Raw genomic sequence first — 25,128 nt, 5'->3', positions numbered from 1 at the left:
TCAAGAGTACCCTTGGGGAACCCCCCCCCCGCCCAAACACCCCCCCCCCCCCCCGGAAAGAGACACCCCCCCTCCCCCCCCCGGGTTGCTGCTGCTGCTGACCTCCTCCTAGTGCTCCGCGAGATAGTCTAGGAACGGTTGCCACCGCCTGAAGAACCCCTGCACAGACCCACGTAAGGCAAACTTTATCCTCTCCAGCTTAATAAACTCTGCCATGTCATTTATCCAGGCTTCCACACTGGGGGGCTTCGCGTCCTTCCATAATAACAAGATCCTCCGCCGGGCTACCAGGGACGCAAAGGCCAGGATACCGGCCTCTCTCGCCTCCTGCACTCCCGGCTCGTCCGTTACCCCAAATAATGCCAACCCCCAACTCAGCTTGACTTGGACTTTCACCACCTTGGACATAGTCCTCGCAAGACCCCTCCAAAACCCCTCCAGTGCCGGGTGCGACCAGAACATGAGGACGTGATTCCCCGAGCACCTCCCACACCTGTCCTCCACCCCAAAGAACCTACTCATCCTCGCCCCTGTCATATGCGCTCTATGAACAACCTTGAATTGTATTAGGCTGAGCCTGGCGCAAGAGGAGGAAGAATTAACCCTACTCAGGGCATCAGCCCACAGACCCTCATCTATCTCCTCCCCAAGCTCCTCCTCCCACTTGCCCTTTAGCTCCTCTACCGTGGCCTCCTCCTCTTCTTTCAGCTCCTGGTAGATCGTCGAGACCCTGCCCTCTCCAACCCATACACCCGAAATCACCCTGTCCTGAATCCTCTGTGCCGGGAGCAACGGGAATTCCCTCACCTGCCGTCTCACAAACGCCCTCACTTGCATGTACCTGAACGCATTTCCCGGGGGTAGCCCAAACTTCTCCAGCGCCCCTAGGCTCGCAAACGTCCCATCTATAAACAGGTCCCCCATTTTTCTGATCCCTGCCCGATGCCAGCTCCGAAACCCCCATCCATCCTTCCCGGGACGAACCGATGGTTCTCCCGAATCGGGGACCAAACTGAGGCTCCCATCTCGCCCCTATGCCGTCTCCACTGCCCCCAGATCTTCAACATTGCCGCCACCACCAGACTCGTGGTGTAGTAAATATCTTTATAGAGATTCACCTGTAACTCATGCAATGTTTTTTTTGCAGATCTTGCTGGTCAGCAACTTCTCATACACTAAGATATACAGCAGCCATTGATTAATAAAATGGGAATACCTAAAAATGCCACTAGCACAGGAGCATTAGCATAGAAAAGACTGGGATTATTTGTGGTGAATGCTTAACTTATTTGTACAATATTCTCATGCCCAACATTCTAAGAAAAATAAGACAGTGGTCAAAATACTGCCATCTCCAGTTTCCCTCTTCTCTCCAAGGTCCTTGAGCAGGTCACCATTGCCCAGATCCATGCACACTCTCTCAGGTCCCTGTTTGAATTGCTAAAATCATTTTTCCACCCCTCCCACAGCATGAAACAATCCTAAATAAAGTCAAATTGACATTTGTATGAATGTGACCATGGTGCTTTATCCCTTCATTTGATGCTGCCCAGTAGGGCCTGTGCCTGTGATTATTGAGAACAGTTTCGATTGAGCATCTTCTCTAACTTTAATTTTCTCATGTTGACCAGGAATGAGCTATAATCAAGAGGATATTTTAAAAAGTTTTTTAATCCTCCTAACCTTCTTTGACCACTTTGCTGTCTTTAACTTGATCAAACACATTTTAACCAGGATTTTGTACCCGCGTTCGTCGTGGGTGGAAAATCCTGCAAGAGTCAGAAAACAAGAATCATGCCAGCACTGTCACGTTTTCAGACTGTCCCCACCCTCCCCTCTCCCTCGTGACATAACGAGGTTGCCATCCAGAAAGGTTGGGAACCTCATTTAAATCAATTATAATGTTATAAAGGGCTTCCCGCCACATCGCTCCACCCCACATTGGGATTTACAACAGATTTCTAAAAATGGGAGCCAGGCAGAGAGAACCATGCCTCCTTCTTTTGCACAGCGTTGTATAATGCGGTGGACAAGCCGGCCTTGCAGCCTGCAAAACAAGGGGAAGGTCTGTCCATGGAGTTAGTTTGTAGATCAGCCATGATCTGACTGAATGGCAGAACAGGCTGATGGGGCTGAATGGCTTCCTCCTGTTCACCCAGCCACATTTACCAATCCAATTGGAGCCACAGCACCCCTGGCAATTCCCCCCCTAACAACACTGTGCGTGAACGTACACCACATGGACTGCAACAAATCAAGACAGCAACTCCCCATTACCTTCTCAAGGGCAATTAGGGATAGGCAATAAATGCTGGCCTGGCCACACCCATATCCTGTGTAACGAAGAAAAAAAAAAGTAGCTCGTCTTTCTATACTGACAGTTCAGAAATCCTCCATTGGCTCATCCTTGGTCTTGCCTCATCTATATGCTGCCCCTTGGCGATATCATCACAGATCTTCCTGCACAAAATACTGATGAGGGCCATTCCTGCCTCTTCTTCATTTTTCTCAAACCCTTCATTGTCTCTGCACTACCAGGCTTCTTCTCCTTGGATCAGCCGCAATTTCCTCCATCTGAATACTGGAAAGGCTTGAGTTTTGCTTTTTGGCTCTTTAACATAAATGTCATACTCTTTCCATCCTACTTCCGGCCCCGATTGCGACCGATTCAGGGACCGAAAATGGGCTAGGATCAGGGCCGCGAGAAACTCGGGGGGCGTGTCGCGAAAGCAGCGTCGTCAGCGCGCGCCGGGCGCGCCGCTTAAATGGCGTGGCCAGCGCCGCGTAACTGGCGTAAATGGCGTCACCCGCGCATGCGTGGTTGCCGTCCTCCCCGAGGCCGCCCCGCAAGAAGATGTCGGATGGATCTTGCGGGGCGCGGAAGAAAGGAGGTCCTCCTTCAGAGAGGCCGGCCTGCCGATCGGTGGGCACCGATTGTGAGCCAGACCCCTTTTGAGTCCTACCCCGATGAAAGAACCCCCCCCCCCCACAGGCTGCCCCCCCAGAGTTCCCGCGCTGTTCCCGCCGGCAGCAACCAGGTGTGGATGGCGCCGGTGGGAAGCCGTCGTTTTGGGCAGGCCTCTCGGCCCATCCGGGCCGGAGAATAGCGGGTGTAGCGGAGAATCGCCATTTTGGGTGTCCCGGGCGATTCTCCAGCCTGCACCGCGCAGAACTCGACAGGGCCGTTCTCGCCGCTTGGGTGAATCGTGGGAGGGCGTCGGACCAGTGCGAATATGCGGTAGCTTCCTTCTCCGCACCGGCACCGAGGCAACATGGCGTAGGGCTACAGGGGCCGGCGCGGAGTAAAAGAAGCCCCCACCAGGAGAGGTCGGCCAGCCGATCAGTAGGCCCCAGGGTCGAACTCCCCCCCCCCTCCCCAAACCAAGCCGCCCCTGCAGGATGGACGCCGAGGTCCCGCTGGGTAAGAACAGATGTGAACGGCGCCGGTGGGACTCGGGCTTTTTTGGCGGCCACTCGGCTCATCCTGGGCGGAAAATCGCCGGGAGGCCACGTGGCGCCAATGCCGCCGATTCTCCGGTCACCGGAGAATCGGCGGACCGACGTTAGGCGCATCGCGCCCGGCCCAGCAATTCTCCGAACCGGAGTGGGCTGAGAGAATCCCGCCCCCTATGTCTTACCATAAAAGCCAATGATGTAAACAGGAAGCCAATGATCAACTTCACATAAGGCCCATGGCTCATTACGAGTTTCAATCCTTTCCAAAAGGAGTATGCTTTCTGTGCCTTTCTGTTGCTTGGTTCTGGAGACAAGAGTAAAAGCATATAACCAAAAAAAAGTTAAAACCAGTTGTACAGTAACATTCTTATGGTGATGATACATAATACAGTGCTATTTTAAAGCAGGTGTTAAACTCACAGCTCACAAAACGCGTCAGCACGTGTGCGAAACATTCATGTGAACAGCTCGGACTGTAGTTTCTATCCCAATACAACTCACTTGGACTTGCATTTAATATTACCCTTCTTTAGAAATTACTGCACTAGGTCCGGAAAATTATTTCTCCAGTTCGACAATATTAATAGCATTCTATTGAGGCACAGAAGAGAATTAAAGCCCTGCAGAGGGGGTTTGGCATTTTGAAGTTCTCCAGAGATTAAATATAAAGTCCTGTTGTTCTGCACTGATCTTTATAACAGGAATCTCTAATATTAAATGGCTATCAGCATCAGGAAGCTGTTAAGTCTTCTTGTATTGTTCCCAACCCCTTGCAGAATCCTTAGTTCATCTGCCCCTTGTTAGGATGATAGTGAGATTGACCAAGTATGATATTGTGTTTCAGGAACAGCAACTACTTTCAGATCAGTTTATCAATCACCAAGTAATAATGAACATTATGTGGAAATGCATCAAATCGCTTGCATGCAAATGTCATGTTGCGAAGTTAAGGTTGTGTTTCTAGTCCTGGCTGCCACACCTTCCGCCACACCTTCCACCCTCCCCAAACAAAGTTAGTCAAACACGTTCTCATGACAACGGTGCTATTTCGTACTAATATTTTTATAATCACATACCTGTCAGGGAAGTGGATGCATTGCACTAGCTGCTTAGTGTGGCCCTGGCAGCCCAGGCAAGGTCAGCCATGAAGTGCATTAATATTTTAGACCAAAATAATAGTATCTTATACACAACAGAGCTGCACCTATACTGTTGGTTAACCAAGTACTTGACTGGGCCTTTATTCACTAGGTTGAATAAATACTCAATTAAATATAAATTTGATTTGGTTAGTATAATAAAAACAGAACAGTTTTGGACATGGCGATTATAATAATTTCTCTTTTTGAACCAAATGCATTACGGATACAAATTCATTCATTGCGCAAGTTGCCTGAGGCAAACTTACATCACAAGATGGGTGCTAGCGTGCAACCTTTCATTACCAATGCCTCGGATATTATTTACACTCTCTTTAATTCTATTTATGCCACCTAAGGAACATTAAAACTAGGAGGAGTGAACAATTCAGCCCCTCGAGCCTGCTCCGCCATTCAATACGATCATGGCTAATCGCATCTCGGCCGGTCTGTTCTCTCTGACCCTTCAACCCATAACTAATTAAATATCTGTCTATCTCCTCCTTTAATTTACTTCGTCATGGAATCCACCGCACTCTGCGGTAGTGAATTCCACAGATCCTTTGAGAGGTGTAATTTCTCGTCATCTCGCGTTTTAAATCTCCTACCCCTTTTCCTAAAACTACGACCTCTCGTTCTAGTATTTGGAGGGGTGGTGGGAGGAGCAAAAGGAAGAAAAAATACAAGGTGAAAGAAAGGGAGAAGAAAGAAAGGGAGAAGAAAAAATGTGGAAGCACATCCTTTGTGAAAATGACACAATATTGTTCTCACTGAACTATTCCTGGAAGCTTTCTTTAAACAAGGAAACATCAGATAACTTGCAAACTATTCACTAATAACCATTTCTAAAACAGTCACAGTGACAGGTGAGTTTTATTCATAAATTGGGAATATAAAGTGCTTGCTGCTATTGAAAGCAGCAAAGTTTCACCGAGGAACAGAAATGCGTAAACAAGGATATTTTTGAATATAGCTTCACTGTCTTATGTATTTGAAAACGGACATTATTTACCCCGTGTTTCCTGGACTCCAGCAAACAAAATTATGGTGCACAAAATATACACTCCACCAATAACTCCAGCTGCCATCATGTATGCACCTTTCTGTACAAAGAAAACAGAAAGCACTGGTCATCTGTGGTTTATCCAGAAAATTTATAAATACTTACAAATAATAAATTCCTATTTTACACATTTGGAAATCCAATATTCAGTGACCGGCCTTCAACCATTCCAAGACTTGCATGTACCATACTCTGCCCTCCCCCTCTTCCCCTCCCATTATAGCTGGGCCATTGCTTGTGATACGCTCTGGATAGATGTAGCTAGCTTAAGGCCAGATTCTCTCTTAGTGGTGTTCACTTTTCTGTTCAGGCACATGAGCTGGAAATATTAACATGCCCACTTCGGAAAAGCAATTATCCGCAATTCAGAGGAATTACAGCACCATCACTGTCCTAAACTAAAACTGAACTATGAAACAGAAAGCTCAATCTGCAGATGCTCGAACACATTAATATTATAATGGCTGTAATTCCTCGGGGCAACCTGCCAGTGCAGGGAATTCTGGTGGCCTGTTGAATCGGCCATTTGGGCCACAAACATGGTTGCGAGACCAGTTGTGAGTCTCCCAGACCACCCCAACAGCCCTGGTGAGGTTCCCGCCCCAATCTGTCAGAAACATGCAAATGGCTCATTTGAACTGTTTTGCATGTAATTTACAGGCAGGACGTCCCATTCACCTGCCTCCTGGGATGCTCCAGCCCCCCACCCACCAGGAGACCCCTGGTGTGAATTTACTGAGAAATGGGGACTTGTAGTCCAAGAGGTGACAAGTACTTGCAGGGCTGTATAAATAAATAAATTTAATTCCCCCCTTTGAAACTGCCTGTGCTTGTCAATCAAAAGCTTTTAATAGGCAATAGTGCGCAAAATTGAGTGTAAAAAATGCAGTGATAGGTTTTGTTTGCTTAAATTTAAGATTCTTGTTTGTGATTGGTGTACCTTGTTTTCCAAACTTAACGTGGAATTCAACTGTATTATAATCACTATTTCCCAGTGGATCTTTAACTATAAGATTGCTAATTAATCCTGCCTATGCTATAACACACTGTTACCAAAGCTTCCCACTAATTCTTCAGGCCATGCAATTGGATCTTGCTATTTCTACCTTTAAAACCTGGAGACATGAATACGTACCAGCTGGCTGATTGATGTGTTGGGATTGTACTGTGTAGTGTTGACATCAATTGTGGATATTGAGGCATTAATGCCACTGTCATGAATGCATGGAGCATCAGCCCCACCTACAATCTGGCCTTGTATTGCTGTTCCCAATACCGTCCCCAGCACCTCCACAGTCATACCTGCAAAAGAAAACGGAAATGCCATCAATTCTATAGGAACTTGAGGGTAGCACAGTGGCGTAGTGGTTAGCACTGTTGTCTCATAGCGTTGAGGACCTAGGTTCGATCCCGGCCCCAAGTTAGGTGGCTTGGCCACGCTAAATTGCCCCTTAATTAGAAAACAAATAATTGGATACTCTAAATTTATATATAAAATAAAAAACTCTACAGGAACCCATCTTCAGATACCTAGAAACTGAGAAATGTAATGCTTGAGAAACACGGAGAAACGTAACACAGCTTGAAGTACCCTCAAGATCATGTAGCATGTGGCTAAAGAGTTACTTGTTGGTACCTGGGGATTAATGTCAGTCTGGAGAATTCCAAGTACCTAGCCACTACTATACTCCCTATACACACACACACGACGGTGTGGCAAAATGTGGCTCCAACTCCATCTACATGTTTGCTGATGTTATGACCGCAGTGGGTCGGATCTCGAAATTTTAGAGTACCCAATTACCTTTTTCCAATTAAGGGGCAATTTAGTGTGGCCACTCCACCTACCCTGCACATCTTTGGGTTGTGGGGGCGAAACCCATGCAAACATGGGGAGAATGTGGAAACTTCACACGGACAATGACCCAGAGCCGGGATTGAACCTGGGACCTCGGCGCCGTGGGGCATCAGGGCTAACCCACTGCGCCGCCGTGCTGCCCTAAGGATCTCGAACAACGAAGAGTCAGAGTACAGGAGGGAGATAGAGAACCTAGAGCCGTGGTGTAACGACAACAATCTCTCCCTCAACATCAGCAATACTAAGGAGCTCGTCATTGACTTCAGGAAGCAAAGTACATGCCTGTCTGCATCAATGTTGCCAAGGTAGAGATGGTTGACAGCTTCAAAGTCCTAGGTGTAAACATCACAAACAATCTGTCAATCTGTCCTGGTCCACTCACATCAACACTATGACCAAGAAAGCACAACAACGCCTATACTTCCTCAGGAAACTAAGGAAATTCGGCATGTCCACATTTACTCTTCCCAATTTTTACAGATGCACTACAGAAAGCATCCTATCTGGCTGCATCACAGCCTGGTATGGCAACTGCTCGGCCCAAAACCTGAAGAAACTACAGAGAGTCGTGAATACAGCCCAGTCCATCACGCGAACCCGCTTCCCATCCATTGACTCTGTCTACACCTTCCGCTGCCTTGGAAAAGCAAGCAGCACAATCAAAGGCCCCTTCCTCCCAGGTTATTCTCTCTTCCATTGGGCAGGAGATTAAAAAGTCTGAGAACACACACTAACAGATTCAAAAACAGCTTCTTCCCCGCTGTTAGAAGACTCCCAAATGACCCTCTTATGGACTGAACTAATCTCTTCACACATCGTATGCTGCATCCGATGGCCGTGTCTATGTATTTTCATTGTGCATTTAATTATATACTATGTTCTTCACGTATGGAACGATCTGTCTGAACTGTACGCAGAACAATACTTTTCACTGTACCTCGGTACACTTGACAATAAATCAAGTACTTCAGGAAGCAAAGTACTCTCACAACACTGTCTGCATCAATGGGGCCGAGGAGGCGATGGTTAGCAGTTTCAAATTCCTAGGGGTACACTTCTGCAAAAATCTGTCCTGTTCCACCCACGTCGACACTACCACCAAGAAAGCACAACAGCACCTATACTTCTTCAAGAAACTAAGGAAATTTGGCATGTCCACATTAACTCTTACCAACTTTTACAGATGCACCATAGAAAGCATCCCATCGGGCTGCATCACAGGCTGGTACGGCAACTGTTCAGTCCAGGACTGCAAGAAACTTCAGAGAGTCGTGAACACAGCCCAGTCCATCACACAAACCTGCCTCCCATCCATTGACTCCATCTACACTTCCCGCTGCCTGGGGAAAGCGGGCAGTATAATCAAAGATCCCCCCCACCCGGGTTACTCACTCTTCCAACTTCTTCCATCGGGCAGGAGATACAAAAGTCTGAGAACACGCACGAACAGACTCAAAAACAGCTTCTTCCCCAGTCACCAGACTCCTAAATGACCCTCTTATGGACTGACCTCACTAACACTACACCCTGTATGCTTCACCCGATGTTGATGTTTATGTAGTTATGTTGCCCTATTATGTATTTTCTTTCCTTTTCTTTTCATGTACTTAATAATCTGTTGAGCTGCTCGCAGAAAAATACTTTTCACTGTACCGCGGTACACGAGACAATAAACAAATCCAATCCAATCTATTAGCCGTCAGAAACTACGGCTTGCATCGCAGATATACCCAATTTTCTTTTTAGCCCAGAATTATGTTTTAGCAAAGTGGACACTCAGCTTTGGAATACAAAAGGCATTAAAAACTCCAGGAAATATCAAGCCGAGTAAATGTTAGATCAATTCCACGTTCTGCATGTATTATTTATGCAGATAAAATGGCAGAATTCAAACCAACTGAGAACTAAAGGAACAATCTGGATATTTAAAACACGGTCGTTCGTAAAAAACAGAATACACCTGGAAAAATGCCTGCGCACTTCGTTATTTTAACTATAGTGTTTCATCCTCTTCAACAATCAAAGAAAATGCAACCCTGGCAACCAGTCAAATTTTATTTAAAGTAATAATTTAATTAGTGGACATTGGAGCATCTGTTTTATTGAAGCAATTAATCAGCCTCCTGTTTGACAAAGCTAAAATTATTGTTTAAAAACCAACTATTTAAAAAGGAAAGGCTTACTCACGATAAGCTGTTGCAGAATCTCTTTCCTTTTGGTCTGTACTTATGAACATTGTAAGTGCAGAGTAAGGTACATGGAAGCACTAAAAAAAAAAATGGAAAATTTTATTTTTGAGCCATGTAAAAAAAAAAAAATCTAGGTTTGAATTCACACTGCCGTAGATAGAACACAAGGGGGGGAAACATCAAAAGATTATCTTCAGTAATTTAAGAACCATAGCAAAGAATACAACAACAATTAAAGATTCAAATACAGGATTATTAAAGTGAAAACACTCGAGGTAACATTAATCTGGCATATTGCCAAAATATTATGGGCCGAAGTCGACACAGCTCTGGAGGCCTTTAAAAATGGTGGTCGGGACCAGGATGTGCAAGTGATGTCCTTATTGGTGCTACAGGGATATGAGGGGGCATGTTGGTCGCATGGGAGGCGGGAATATGTCACTGGCAAGGGGAATGAGGGGGAGGGCTGGGTGTCCTAATTATCTTTTACACGATGGGGTGAGGTCTCAGAACTGAGCAGGACCTTCTAAACAACCTGCCTCAGGACTCTCTCACCTCCTATGTGGCTGCCTATGGAGTTTCTCTGGAGGTAGCAGGCTCCACTCCATCCTGCCCCTGCATACCCGGAACGGAAATATGGCGCGCTGGGGCCCTTTTACATGAAATGCATCTGCCAGGAAATCGAACCTGGGACCCTGGAGCTGCGAAGCAACAGTGCCAGCCACTGTGCTACGGTGCCGCCCTTAAGGATGGCAGATTTCCTGGCCTGAAAGAGGTCAGCCACATTACTGTGGGCCTGGATTCACATGTAGGCCAAACCGGGTAAGGATGGCAGATTTCCACTCCTGAAAGACATTGGTGAATTAGAGGGATTTTTATGACAATCTGATGGACTGATGATCATTATTAATGAGATGAGCATTTTATTCCAGATTTATTAATGAACTGAATTTTAATTTCTTCAGCTGCAGTAGTCGGATTCGAACTTATGAATTAGCGGGGCACCTGGAGGGAAATTGTCCCATTGGGCAGACGCAGCATGGGTTCACAAAGGGTAGGTCGTGTCTGACTAATTTGGTAGAGTTTTTTGAGGACGTTACCAGTGCAGTAGATAACGGGGAACCAATGGATGTGGTATATCTGGATTTCCAGAAAGCTTTTGACAAGGTGCCACACAAAAGGTTGCTGCATAAACTAAAGATGCATGGCATTGAGGGTAAAGTGGTAGCATGGGTAGAGGATTGGTTAACTAAGAAAGCAGAGAGTGGGGATAAATGGGTGTTTGTCTGGTTGGCAACCTGTAACTAGTGGGGTCCCTCAAGGATCAGTGTTGGGCCCGCAGTTGTTCACAATTTACATAGACAATTTGGAGTTGGGGACCAAGTGCAATGTGTCAAAGTTTGCAGACGACACGCAGATGAGTGGTAAAGCAAAAAGTGCAGAGGATACCGGAAGTCTGCAGAAGGATTTGGATAGGTTAGGTGAATGGGCTAGGGTCTGGCAGATGGAATTCAATGTTGCCAAGTGTGAGGCTATCCATTTTGGGAGGAATAACAGCCGAATGGATTATTATTTAAACGGTAAGATGTTAAAATATGCTGCTGTGCAGAGGGACCTGGGTGTGCTGGTGCACGAGTTGCAAAAAGTTGGTGTGCAGGTGCAACAGATGATTAAGAAGGCTAATCGAGTTTTGTCTTTCGTTGCTAGAGGGATGGAGTTCAAGACTAGGGAGGTTATGCTGCAATTGTATAGGGTGTTGGTGAGGCCGCATCTGGAGTATTGTGTTCAGTTTTGGTCTCCTTACCTGAGAAAGGACATATTGGCACTGGAGGGAGTGCAGAGGAGATTCACTAGGTTGATCCCAGAGTTATGGGGATTAGAATATGACGAGAGGTTGAGTAGACTGGGACTGTACTCATTGAAGTTTAGAAGGATGGGGGGGGGGGGGGGGGGATCTTATTGAAACATATAAAATTATGAAGGGAATAGATAGGACAGATGCGGGCAGGTTGTTTCCACTGGTCGGGGAAAGCAGAACTAGGGGGCATAGCCTCAAAATAAGGGGAAGTAGATTTAGGACGGAGTGTAGGAGGAACTTCTTCACCCAAAGGGTTGTGAATCTCTGGAATTCCTTGCCCAGTGAAGCAGTTGAGGCTCCTTCTTTAAACGTTTTTAAGAAAAAGATAGATACCTTTCTAAAGAATAAAGGGATTCGGGGATATGGTGTACGGGCTGGAGAGTGGAGCTGAGTCCACATAGATCAGCCATGATCTCATTAAATGGCGGAGCAGGCTCGAGGGGCCAGATGGCCTACTCCTGTTCCTAGTTCTTATGTTCTTATGTCTCCAGAGCATTTGTCTGTGCATCTCGATTACTGATCCAGTAACTTTACATTGTGGTTTCATCCGTCATAAGGAAGTGACAAGAAGTTCTGCATGCCGGATACTGAACTCCATGGCCCTTTCTAATTGGGGTGGCAGCCCATATTCAGCAATAACACAAAGTGCATTTATATACTGGGTTTAGCAGAATAGAATAGAGGGATTGGTATGATGAAAATTGCAGGCAGCTCATCTTGTCCCAGCTATCATTAAATGCAGAAATCAGGGGCGTCATTCTCCGACCCCCCGCCGGGTCGGAGAATGGCCGTTGGCCGCCGTGAATCCCGCCCCCGCCCCCGCCGAAGTCTCCGAAGGGAGAAAAGTCGGCGGGGCGTTAATGGCGCCGCTGCCGCGGAGAAAGTCACGGGTCTGCGCAAGGCAGCCGATTTTCGGCCTGCCGATATTCTCCCTTCCGGATGGGCCGAAGTCCCGTCGACGTGATGACCGTTCACGTCGACGTCAATCAAACCTCCTTTTCATCGGCGTGACCCGGTGCTCCAGGCTCACGCCGACCAGCGAGGAGGTGAGTGACGGCCTGGGGGGTTGGCTCTGGGCAGGAAATGGCGTGGCCGCAGACTGATTGCCTGAGGAGAGGTGTGTCTCGGCTTGTGTGTGTGTGCGGCGGGGGGGGGGGGGGGGGCGGTGGTTAGAGTAGGCTGGGCTCCGGGGGAGTGCCGGGAGGGGGTCCGTGCCGGGGTGGAGGTTGGGGGTTGGGGAGGGGGTCCGTGCCGGGGTGGAGGTTGGGGGTTGGGGAGGGGGTCCGTGCCGGGGTGGAGGTTGGGGGTTGGGGAGGGGGTCCGTGCCGGGGTGGAGGTTGGGGGGGGGTCCGTGCCGGGGTGGAGGTTGGGGAGGGGGTCCGTGCCGGGGTGGAGGTTGGGGAGGGGGTCCGTGCCGGGGTGGAGGTTGGGGGTTGTGGAGGGGGTCCGTGCCGGGGTTGAGGTTGGGGGGGGGGGTCCGTGCCGGGGTGGAGGTTGGGGGTTGGGGAGGGGTTCCGTGCCGGGGTGGAGGTTGGGGGGTGGTCCGTGCTGGGGTGGAGGTTGGGGGTTGGGGAGGGGGTCCGTGCCGGGGTGGAGGTTGGGGGTTGGGGAGGGGGTCCGTGCCGGGGTGGAGGTTAGGGGGGGGGTCCGTGCCGGGGTGGAGGATGGGGAGGGGGTCCGTGCCGGGGTGGAGGTTGGGGGTTGTGGAGGGGGTCCGTGCCGGGGTGGAGGTTGGGGAGGGGGTCCGTGCCGGGGTGGAGGTTGGGGGGGGGGGGTCCGTGCCGGGGTGGAGGTTGGGGGTTGGGGAGGGGTTCCGTGCCGGGGTGGAGGTTGGGGGGGGGTCCGTGCTGGGGTGGAGGTTGGGGGTTGGGGAGGGGTTCCGTGCCGGGGTGGAGGTTGGGGGGGGGTCCGTGCTGGGGTGGAGGTTGGGGGTTGGGGAGGGGTTCCGTGCCGGGGTGGAGGTTGGGGGGGGGGGTCCGTGCTGGGGTGGAGGTTGGGGGTTGGGGAGGGGGTCCGTGCCGGGGTGGAGGTTGGGGGGGGGGGGTCCGTGCCGGGGTGGAGGTTGGGGGTTGGGGAGGGGTTCCGTGCCGGGGTGGAGGTTGGGGGGGGGTCCGTGCTGGGGTGGAGGTTGGGGGTTGGGGAGGGGGTCCGTGCCGGGGTGGGTGATGGGAGGGCAAATGAGTTGGTCCACCTGGCCAGGTGCCAGCCTCCAACAGTTGGACCCATGCGGTCCATGCCACCTGGCTGGGGGGAGGAGGGGATATGGGCAATGATGACATGTCGTCGTTCCCCTCCCCCCCACCAGGTCGTCATGTTTTCAGATCATCCAGCGATGTTGGCCGCCGTGGTGGCAGCCGCTCATGTCTATGTTGCCCTGGATGATGAGGAGGAGGAGGAGGAGGAGGAGGAGGAGCGTGCCAGAGAGGCGGCGCAGGCTGCCGCAGAGGGGCAGGCGGCAGCCGCCCAGGCTGGAGGGACACCTGACCGACAGGACGAGGAGGGGGAGGAGGACGTCGCGGCCCCACGGCAACGGAGGCACCCGAGGGCGCCCCGTGTGTACCGGCCCCGGCAGTCATACCAGAACCTCACGGACCGGGAATGCAGGAGGAGACTCCGGATGAGCCGGGAAACCGTGGCACACATCTGCCACCTGCTGGCACACCTGTCACCGCGTGGCACTGGCGGGGGACACCCTCTCCCCGTGTCCGTCAAGGTTACGGTGGCCCTGAACTTTTATGCAACGGGGTCATTCCAGGCACCGAGTGGGGACCTGTCCGGCATATCGCAGACATCGGTGCATCCGGGCAGTGACAGATGCCCTTTATGCCATGGCGCACCGCTACATCCGCTTCCCCGTGGACCGGGCCAGCCAAGATGCCCGGGCCGTGGGCTTCTCTGCCATTGCCGGGTTCCCCATGGTCCAGGGCGCGATCGATGGGATGCACGTCGCCGTGCGGCCACCTGCAGATAACAGGGCCGTGTTCACTAATAGGAAGGGGACCTATTCGATGAACGTACAGGTGGTCTGCGACCACCACATGATGATCCTGCACGTCTGCGCCCGTTACCCAGGCAGTGTACACGACTCATTCGTGTTGTCGCGGTCATCCATCCCCGGCATGTACGAGGGACGCCATCCCCGGCTGAGGGGCTGGTTGCTGGGCGACAGGGGCTACCCATTGCGATCGTGGCTGATGACGCCTATACGGAGGCCACGCAATGAGGCGGAGAACCGCTACAATGATGCCCATGTAGCAACAAGGGGAGTGATCGAGAGGTGCTTTGGCGTGCTGAAGATGCGTTTCAGGTGCCTGGACCTCTCTGGGGGCGCCCTCCAGTATCGGTCAGATAGGGTCGGCCGCATCATTGTGGTGTGCTGCGTCCTGCACAACATAGCCCAGCAGAGGGGCGATGTGCCTCAGGCAGAGGAGGGCGGAGTGGAGGAGCAGCAGGAAGAGGCCCAGTCCTCCCCAGATGAGGGGGATGGGGGCAATGGTCAGGGCAGACGGGGTAGACACAGACGGGTGGCTGTCCACCGTTACCGGCTGGCCCAGCGGGCACGGGACAGACTGATAGACGCCCGCTTCACTGACTAGATGGGCGTGGGAATCGGGTAGTATGGCCACAGACCGCACACCATGACAACAGCCGACCACCCACACCCCCCACCCATCCATCCACCCAGCACCATCACCCCCCTCCCCAACCCCACACACCCCACCCGCATGCACACCACCCCCCCACTCCCAATTGCCGATCCACCGGCGGCACAACGGGCCGGGCTCACCCAGTTGCGGGTGGACGCGTGTCTATCGCAGGCCATGGAGAATGATGACAACCCGCCTCCGATGAGCTCCTGGCTCTACATCGTTGGACTATGTCTGACCCATGGCCACAGTACCACCATCCACCCGGACCATCCCTGCATGCGGCTGTGACACTGCAGCGCACAGTCCCGTCCTCTGCCCGGGGGATGTTGATGGCGGCCCAGGGGGAAGGGGGCAGACTCACCTGGGGCTGAGGTAAGACCACCCCTCACACACACACTTGCGCTCAACGTACATGACACCCCCGCACACTTTGGACAGAGCACAAAGGCAGCTTCGGTAGGTGTAACATTGACTTTAATAACCAAAGGAGTTCATGCACGTGCCCTAGCGCCTAAAACTCATCTGTGCCCTGCACCCGTGCCAACTTACTCAGTGTCTAATTGTTTGGCCTTACGGGCCCTTTGACTACGTCTACGTGGTTCCCCAGACGGTACAGCAGAACTGGAGGTGGACTCCTGTGATTCCTGCCCTCTGACACTGGATCCCTTTGGCGGCCGTTTCCTGGGGCGTCCTGGCCTAGATGGGCCAGGCTGCGGCCCGGGCGACTGGGATGGCGAGCTGCCAGCCTGTCCTGCCCGTTGCCCACCCGATGCACCTGGGACGGAAGGGGGGGAGTCCGAGGTGTCGCGGTGTACCGGGACCTCCCCTACAGAGGGAGCCGGGACGGACCACACCACCTCCTCCTCCCTCGGGGTGCCCGATGGCCCCCAGGCCTCTACATGGGTGGGGGATGCGAACGGACTGGCCATCCGACGCGCCCCCGACATCTGGCGCTGCCAGTCCTGGAGGCCCGTGCTGGTATCGACAGGGGTCTGCAGGTTTGCAGCCATGGAGCCCAGGGGGTTGTCGAACCCTGTCTGCGACAGTGCGACGCCAGCTCGCACATGGCCACTGGCGCCGATGCCCTCAGCGATGGCCTGCTGAGACTGGGCCATGGCCTGCAGAGACTGGGTCATGGCCTGCAGAGACTGGGCTATGGCCTGCTGAGACTGGGCCATGGCCTGCTGAGACTGGGCTATGGCGTTGAGCGCCTCTGCCATCTGGCGCTGGCACTGGCTCATGGCCTCCTGTGAGAGGGCAGCCATTTCCTGGGCCACAGACGCCGCCTGCACGGAAGGCCCCAGGCCTCGCAAACCGTTCCCCATGTCTGACACCGTCGCACCCATTGCCTCCACCGCGGACGCCACCCGTGCGGTGTCAGCCTGGGTGGCACGCATGACCGGGACCACTCCCAGCTCCTGGACGCGGGTGGACTCCTCCACCTGCGACCGCAGCCGCCGCAAGCCACCCGTCACCCTATTCGCTCGTCTCCGTGTCGGTGGTTGCATCGGATCTATGTGTGGGTGTGGTAACCGCAGGAACCCGGGATCCATCTGGGCGGCAGATGTTCGCTTGGCCTGGGCTGCCCTCCGACCGCCCGATCCCTCTGCTGCTCCTACCTCCACCTGCTGTACCGGGACGGCTGTGTTGTGCGCACCAGTGAGTGTACCAGACGCCTCATCACTAAAGTGCCCAACCGTGGTGAGTGTTTCTGCGATGGTGGAGGGTGTTGGTGACAGCAGTGGCGTTGTGTCGTGCTCTTCGTCCCACTCTGAGTCCATGGCACTTTGGGGTGGGGGTTCGTCTCCACCCATCCACTCTGAGTCACTGTCCGGTATTTCGTCTTCCCGGGTAGGGGTGTCCTGGGTAGTGCTGTCCCGGGTAGTGCTGTCCCGGGTAGTGCTGTCCCGGGTAGTGCTGTCCCGGGTAGGGGTGTCCTGGGTAGTGGTGTCCCGGGTAGGGGTGTCCTGGATAGTGGTGTCCTGGGTAGTGGTGTCCTGGCTCGGATGTGACGGGGGCCTGTGGCTGCCCCCCTCATCGCTGGGTGGTCGCTCCCGCACGTGACGGGGGTGTCGTCTCCCTGTTGCTCCAGGTCTCTCCGTCTCCTGTGGTCTCCGAGGGGCATCCTGCGGGCGTCGCATGCTGGAGGGTTCGGGTCTCTCCGTCTCCCGTGGTCTCCGAGGGGCATCCTGCGGGCGTCGCATGCTGGAGGGTGCGGGTCTCTCCGTCTCCCGTGGTCTCGGAGGGGCATCCTGCGGGCGTCGCATGCTGGAGGGTGCGGGTCTCTCCGTCTCCCGTGGTCTCGGAGGGGCATCCTGCGGGCGTCGCATGCTGGAGGGTGCGGGTCTCTCCGTCTCCCGTGGTCTCGGAGGGGCATCCTGCGGGCGGCGCATGCTGGAGGGTGCGGGTCTCTCCGTCTCCCGTGGTCTCCGAGGGGCATCCTGCGGGCGGTCTGCATCTGCGGGGATGGGTGCCTGGACGTTTGGTCCTGCGATACACAATGAAGCATGCATGGTTAGACATCAGGCAGTGATCAGGTGATACGGGAGAGGGGGATATAGGGGAGGGGGGATATGGGGACGGGCTGTTGGTGGCTCACTTGCTCGTGGGGCCCCGACCTCTGCATCAGCAACCTCCCGGTCCTCAGGTCCGCCAGCCAGTTCCAGGGCCCTTTCCTCGTGTACGGTCAGTGGCCTCTCATCAGCGGGCCCTCCTCCAGTCCTCACATGCTCCCTATTGTTGTGTGCGCGCTTCTCCTGGGGGGGGGGGGGGGGTGGTGGCAGGGGTAAAAGGCAACAGTGTTAGACAGGTATATGAATGCACGCCATCGGTTGCGCGTGCATTGCAGAGGTTAAGGTTAGGGCTGGATTCACTTGGGGATATGGGGGAGGGGGGATATGGGGGAGGGGGGATATGGGGGTTATGGGGGAGGGGGGATATGGGGGATATGGGGGAGGGGGGAATATGGGGGATATGGTGGAGGGGGGATATGGGGAGGGGGGGATATGGGGAATATGGGGGAGGGGGGGGATATGGGGAATATGGGGGAGGGGGGATATGGGGGAGGGGGGATATGGGGGATATGGGGGAGGGGGGATATGGGGGAGGGGGGATATGGGGAGGGGGGATATGGGGAGGGGGATATGGGGGAGGGGGGATATGGGGGAGGGGGGATATGGGGGAGGGGGGATATGGGGGAGGGGGGATATGGGGGAGGGGGGATATGGGGGAGGGGGGATATGGGGGATATGGGGGAGGGGGGGATATGGGGGAGGGGGGGATATGGGGGAGGGGGGATATGGGGGAGGGGGGATATGGGGGAGGGGGGATATGGGGGAGGGGGGATATGGGGGAGGGGGGATATGGGGGAGGGGGGATATGGGGGTGGGGGGATATGGGGGAGGGGGGATATGGGGGATATGGGGGAGGGGGGATATGGGGGAGGGGGGATATGGGGGAGGGGGGATATGGGGGAGGGGGGATATGGGGGAGGGGGGATATGGGGGAGGGGGGATATGGGGGAGGGGGGATATGGGGGAGGGGGGATATGGGGGAGGGGGGATATGGGGGAGGGGGGGATATGGGGAGGGGGGATATGGGGGATATGGGGGAGGGGGGAATATGGGGGATATGGGGGAGGGGGGATATGGGGAGGGGGGGATATGGGGGAGGGGGGATATGGGGGATATGGGGGAGGGGGGATATGGGGGAGGGGGGATATGGGGGAGGGGGGATATGGGGGATATGGGGGAGGGGGGGATATGGGGGAGGGGGGGATATGGGGGAGGGGGGATATGGGGGATATGGGGGACGCTCACCCTGCCTGCTCTGACGAGGTCGTTCACCTTCTTGTGGCACTGGGTGCCTGTCCGTGGTGTTAGGGCCACAGCGGTGACGGCCTCTGCCACCTCCCTCCACAGACGCCGGCTGTGGCGTGGGGCAACTCTGCGGCCGTGCCCGGGATACAGGGCGTCCCTCCTCTGCTCCACCGCATCCAGGAGCGCCTCCACATCGCGTGACTCGAACCTCGGGGCTGAGCGACGGCCAGCCATCAAGTCGGGTGTTGCGGTCGGCTGTTCCGGTCGGGTGGGGGGGAGCTGCGCGGCCTTATGAGCCGTCACGCCGTGCAGCGCGTATGACGCTGCACGGCGTGAACCACTGCGCAAGCGCGGATCCCGTTACGTCGCTGCTAGCCCATTTCGGGCCGCAGACTATCGGCCCATTTTTATGACGTGACGCAAGTGGGATTTGCGCCGTTTTTTGCGCCGATCGGCGGAGTTTCCGCCGATAACGGAGAATTTCGCCCCAGATCCTGAATGGAGAATCTATTCTCCACTTGAGAAGAGATGGGAAAATACAATTTAACTGAAATTACAAGTTCCGAGACAGGCACTAAATTTGCGTTGAGCAAAGATGTTCCCATTATTCTTACATCACTGCCAGGCATTACGCAAGTCAAAGCTGCACAGGCAGCTTGTGTAAATGGATTCATTGTTGGAAAACAGATCAACAAAGCCTCACCACCATTGCCAAAATGTACCTTGGACCTTGCAACTTAAGGACACTGGAATAACTGGAAACATTATTCAGACATGAGAAGTACTGAGTTCTATGGATTTCCATCGAGAAGTGTCATTTCCCAAAAATCACATGGCGCCAATCCAAAGATAATATCCAATCAGCCAAGGCAAGCGAGTAAAAAGGAACATGCAAATATACATGGATATAAATTGTGTTACAGTGGTTTCACGGTGAGTCCACTCTGAAAACCAGGTTAGTCCTTCTGGCATCGGTCATGGAATAACTCTGCTGATGAATGCTGTATTGGACCTGAACAATTTTACATTCTGACAAGCCAAATTTTATGCGCCTAAAAACCGAAGCCAATCCAAACCCCACAAAGTAAATATACCTCCCAAAATGTCCTGAAAAACCTTTACTGCTTTGGATGAAAGTAGAGTTACTTTTAGCAGGGTATTTTTAAATTAAATTAAATTAAATTAAAAATAAATCATTTCCAGCCCTGGTAGCAGAAGAACCCTGGAAATAATGAATACAAAATCGTGTTTTCTGTCTTGTGTGCCTGGAGGACTTGTGGTGCAGTAGCGTCCCTGCCTCTGGGCCAGAAACTCCAATCTCGTGTCCCACCTCAGGGGCTTGATGGTCAAGGACGATACATTCATAACGTGGCCAAACAGGTTTAGTGTCAACCTGCAAATCCTACCAAACACGCCAATGGCTGATGGCAAGAGCAAGAGAGACCCCTGGTCGGCCACGCTTGACGTGGCGTGGCGTCCCTCAAGGAATAAGCCTCTGGTGACAGACTAGCGGCCTGTTCCAAACTAGCTATGGAAATGGATCAAAGTCTGCCTTAATGTGCTGCAACTCTGGTGCAGGAAGAGAGTTAGAATGGAATCCTATGTACCACCGATGGAATCACCAAACGCAACAAAGACAACCTCCCTTGATAATACTTACAGTTTGAAGGGTCTGGAACAAACAGTAGAAGACCAAGTACCAAAGCAGTTTCCCAATCTCGGACATATTTCCATCTGGTACATACCATAAGAAGAAGTAACAGGCTATTGCGAACGGTGAAGAGCAAACAATCCTGGGCGGAAAAAAAAAAGAAAAATCGACAAGTCACGACAATGTTACATTTTTAAAAATGTTCCATTGCTGGCCCATTTTGTACTCACAATGCATAGCCCAATCTTGGCTTAGGCTATGATCACCTAATATCATACACAAACAACATCAAATATTTTTGACTGCAGAAACCAAGCATAACTTCTCAAAGGTTAGACATTCAGTTAATAGTTCTAGAATGTTCTTACAATGTAATGTAGTGTCATTTTAAAAGAAAACAGGAAGACTTGCACTTCTATTTTTCACGACCACAAAGCAATTTTACAGCCATTGAAGTGCATCTTAAGTGTGGTCACTGTTGTAATACAGGAAGCCAAGCACAGCAAATCCCCATAAGTAGCAACATGATAATGACCAGGTTATCTATTTATTGTGATGTTGATGGAGGGATAACCAGGAGACGGGGGTCAACCCCCCTGTTCTTATTCAGAATAGTGCCACGGGATATCTGACATTCACCTGAGCAGGCAGATGGTGCCTCTCATCCACAAGACGACACCTCTGGCAGTGCAGCAGTACCCCAGTGCTGTACTGGAGTGCCAGCCTTGGAGAGGGATTTGAACCTGGAGCCTTTGTGACTCAGCCCCCGATCTGTGTTGGACAGTCGGTGCCCCAGCTCGGTCAGCCTCACTTCGCTCCACGTCATCATTTAAGAGTGACAGCAGGCAGAAGGCACAATAACGAACTGCTAATTTTTGCCACAGTGTCAGGTGCTGCCCGGTTAGTGGCTTAGGGTTCCAGCGGGCATTTCACTTCAGTATAATGTTGTTAAAAGGGAAAACAGAGACAAGTCAACATCTGTGGCGAGGAGGAGGAGGTCAGGATAGTGTATCAGGTCAGTGAGAGATGGGAGTTGTTACAAATGAACAAAGATGGGGGGAGGATGGGACAAAAAAAAGAATAGCGCATGACAGAAGTGAAGTGGTGTGACTAAAGGAGGCAATTGAGAGCTGAATGATTGACTGGCTGACTTTATTTTTAAAATAACATACTAGTTAAATCACACAAACTGCAAATATCTTGAAGGATGACTACACTTGGTCAGAAATAGGGAAACAATTTATAAAAAGTAATGCATAACTTTACAGGGCGGTTATTTTCAGAGTTCAGTAATTAAATTTAAATATATCTTTCGCCATTGGCCCTATCCATCAGGTGACTACCGATAGCCCCATATCTCGCCACCATTATACCCATCAGATGATGTAGCCGTTGCTCTACTTTTAAAAGGCAGTCACAGCAAGAACAGCTGATAATCCCCAAAATAGCTGTCACACTGACAGCTGTAGCAGGCGGAGATACTGCCTGTAACAGAAATGCTGAGGCCTGGAGGATGCACATCAACAGCTCGAGCTTCTTTGATATGTGCCTGGCACATGTGCACCAATCCAACAGTTATTCTATATTTAGAAAATAAATGATACGCTGTGTCAAGAATCTCGTCTCTAAACCCATGCATGTTTCAAACCTTGCTCTCATTTGCATACAGCCCATTTCAAAAACAACCCCAGTTTGAATTTCTCAACTGTCACAGCTCTGATTGTACCGCACATACTCGAGTAACGGTCGATCGATCGCTTAGAAAGGTTGACACGCCACCACCCGCCGACCTTGGCCATTAAGAATCATTCATGTTACATATATCGTGTCTACGTTGACACCCAAGTTGTAGCCAAAAAACCCAAACTCTTTGTGCAGAATTCTTAGTCGGCTGACGCCAGAATCAGGAAACACGATTGGGCGGAGAATTTGGCGTCAGCCAAAAACAGGTAGGTGCTGGGCGCCCAATGCAATACCATGCCCCGGTGCCTCAACAGCAACGCGATTGCTTCTATGCCGCACGTATAGTAAACGGCATTGGCACATCATTAGCGGAACCCGTCCTGGTATTCCCCGGGGCACCCGTAATGCACAGCCGGAATTACCGACAGCAAGGTTCATTTTTGGTTTTAAAATTCGGGAAGCAGGCGCAGTGACTGCTGAGGGAGAGAGAGGATGTAGGACATGTTCCCAGAGGCGCGGCCGCGGGTACTGCCACTGCCAAGGCATGGGGGGGGGGGGGGAAGGGAAGAGTGGCATTGCGGTAACCGCCGGAACCGGGGTATCCAGGCAAGGCAGCCACCTAGCTGGCCACCCCACTGATCACCCACCATGGCCTGTGATTGCGTTGAGTGACACTGGCCATAGGGTGCACTGACCCAAACTTTCCACCCCGAACCTCCACCCCACCAACCCCTCCCTTCACTCCACCATACACCCCCAGCCACCAAAAACACGGGCCACCCATCAGTGGGGCATCACGTGGCCCATCCAAGGGCAACATCCACGGTAACCTGGAGGGCATGGGTGGTGCCAGCAGGGCACTAATTCTGTGTAGGTGGATCCCCAGCCGGTATATCAGGGGTTGAGGCAGCCTGCTGAAATTTCCGCCCTGTGATCTGGGCCCCCTTTGGCGGTCATTCTCTGAAGTGACTGTGCCTGAATGGGCCCGACAGTCTCTCGGGTATCCCAGGTGGCACCCTTTTCTGCCTGCTGCCCATTGGATGCGCCAGGGATAGGAGGAGTGGGGGGGGGGGGGGGGGGGGGGGGGGGGGGGGGGATCTGAGGCGCTGCAGTGTTCCAACACCTGCCCGGCGGGTGTGCCCGCATGGGCCCCAAAACCTCCTCCCTCCTCGGGGTGCCTGATGGCCCCCAGCTAATTCTTGGAGCGGGGGTGCAGCTGGAGTGAGCTGTCAGTCGTGGAGGCCTGTTTTCATCTCGACCAGAGTCTCAATGCTCACGGCCATGGAGCACAGGGACTAGGCCACCTCCCTCTGGGGCTGAGCTACGTCTCTCTGTGCCTGACTCAGGTCAGCCAGCCCCTCGGCAATGTGTTTAATAAAAAATTGAAAAGTTGCTTCACACAGGCATTTATGAATCAAAAATAAGACTTGACATTTTTGAGAAGATAAAAAAAGCGGTCAACGTATTGGAGGCCAATATACTTTATGGTGTACTACATTCGAATTTAATACAGCCGTTACAATTTATCAGGAAATCTAATGGCTGGGTTTTGACATTTCTTTATTCCTCCTCCTCGGGTGAAATTTGGATCTCAAGCTCTACATTTAGAATTTTCTCTGCAATTCATCGCAATGGAGTGATGTTAGTTGCTGACTGTGTCGCATTGAAAACTCGGAATCTACGTCATACTATGGAGCCAGAGATTGCTAGCCGGATGGGAAAGTTTGAGGCAACAGGGAAACTAACAACAGAAATGGTATTAGCCAACATGGAAGTACATTGATATCACTGTTTGTAAGAAACTCAAAAGGCCAACGTTAAGGGACTGAAGTGAATTTAACCATCAAAGACCAGCCTAGCTGTTTGGCCCCTGAAGGCTAGGGATCCTATGAGAGAAATCCCAATTCTCAGGGTCAAAGAATGAGAGATTATCTTCCTTGGGTGCAGAATATCTTTGACATCTAGCTGGCTCCAAGGTGACATGTCTGGCAAAGGAAGGTGAATGGTTCCATCAACAGTAACAGTTCTGCCTTGCTCCAAGGCATTATTCAGGTAGATTGCAAGTGGCCCTCCCAGGAGAACATAATTGGGAGACCTGACACGCAAGTGATCCTGGTCGTAGAATAGGTAGGTATTCACTAAATCAGAGATGAGTGGCAATCAATGCACTGCTGTTGTCATGGTTATGTCGCATGCACGGTCCTCAAAATAAATGATCTTATTTCACCAGAATCAAAAATATTACTTTTTTGTCTAATGCATTCCAAGAATGAAAAGCACAGCATTATCAAAGAGCCTTTCTTTTAAATGTTCTCCATCATCTTTTAATTAAAAGCAGATTTTGGGGCCATTAGACTGAACCTATTATCAAAGCAGTTGTCAAATCAAAAGTCAAAAGAAAGTTGAAAGCGGTGTATTGGAAGTTTTACTGTACAAGCCCAAGCTGCTTTCCTATTGAGACACCACTAAATCAACCCCTCAGGTTAATTCTCACAAGTAACAACAGCTCTTTCTGTAGGCATTCAAATTTAAATTTTCCTGGGGTCTTGACACTATCTGCACTTACTTGAAAAACGTGCGCCTCCCGAAGCTCACTGGAGCTGCGTGCATTCCAGTGCAATGTAATCACATGGGATATACAGTGAAGAGACAAAGGTGACCAGGCTTCAGCATTTACGCTCCACTGGAGTCTCCACACATCCTTATTCGTCCAACTACCAGCATGACCGCTATTTCCTTCTGACTGATAAACTTATGCTGCTT

At 52.0% G+C, this 25,128-nt stretch overlaps 1 protein-coding gene across 1 annotated transcript in view; it reads right to left on the bottom strand.

Moving 5' to 3' along the window:
* mfsd2ab (MFSD2 lysolipid transporter A, lysophospholipid b) overlaps nt 1-25,128 on the bottom strand; it is a 95,565-nt gene that overhangs the window by 15,476 nt on the left and 54,961 nt on the right. The window contains exons 4-8 of the mRNA XM_072500934.1: nt 20,692-20,824; nt 9,704-9,782; nt 6,794-6,960; nt 5,608-5,698; nt 3,639-3,760 (exon numbers count right to left, since the gene is read on the bottom strand). Coding sequence (XP_072357035.1) covers nt 3,639-3,760; nt 5,608-5,698; nt 6,794-6,960; nt 9,704-9,782; nt 20,692-20,824 — 592 coding nt within the window. The remainder of the gene's footprint in view (nt 1-3,638; nt 3,761-5,607; nt 5,699-6,793; nt 6,961-9,703; nt 9,783-20,691; nt 20,825-25,128) is intronic.

The sequence above is a fragment of the Scyliorhinus torazame genome, chromosome 1 (genome assembly GCF_047496885.1).
Source record: "Scyliorhinus torazame isolate Kashiwa2021f chromosome 1, sScyTor2.1, whole genome shotgun sequence".
NCBI lineage: Eukaryota > Metazoa > Chordata > Chondrichthyes > Carcharhiniformes > Scyliorhinidae > Scyliorhinus > Scyliorhinus torazame.
The sequence above is the reverse complement of the archived record's forward strand: the minus strand, read 5'-3'. Positions and strand labels throughout refer to the sequence as shown.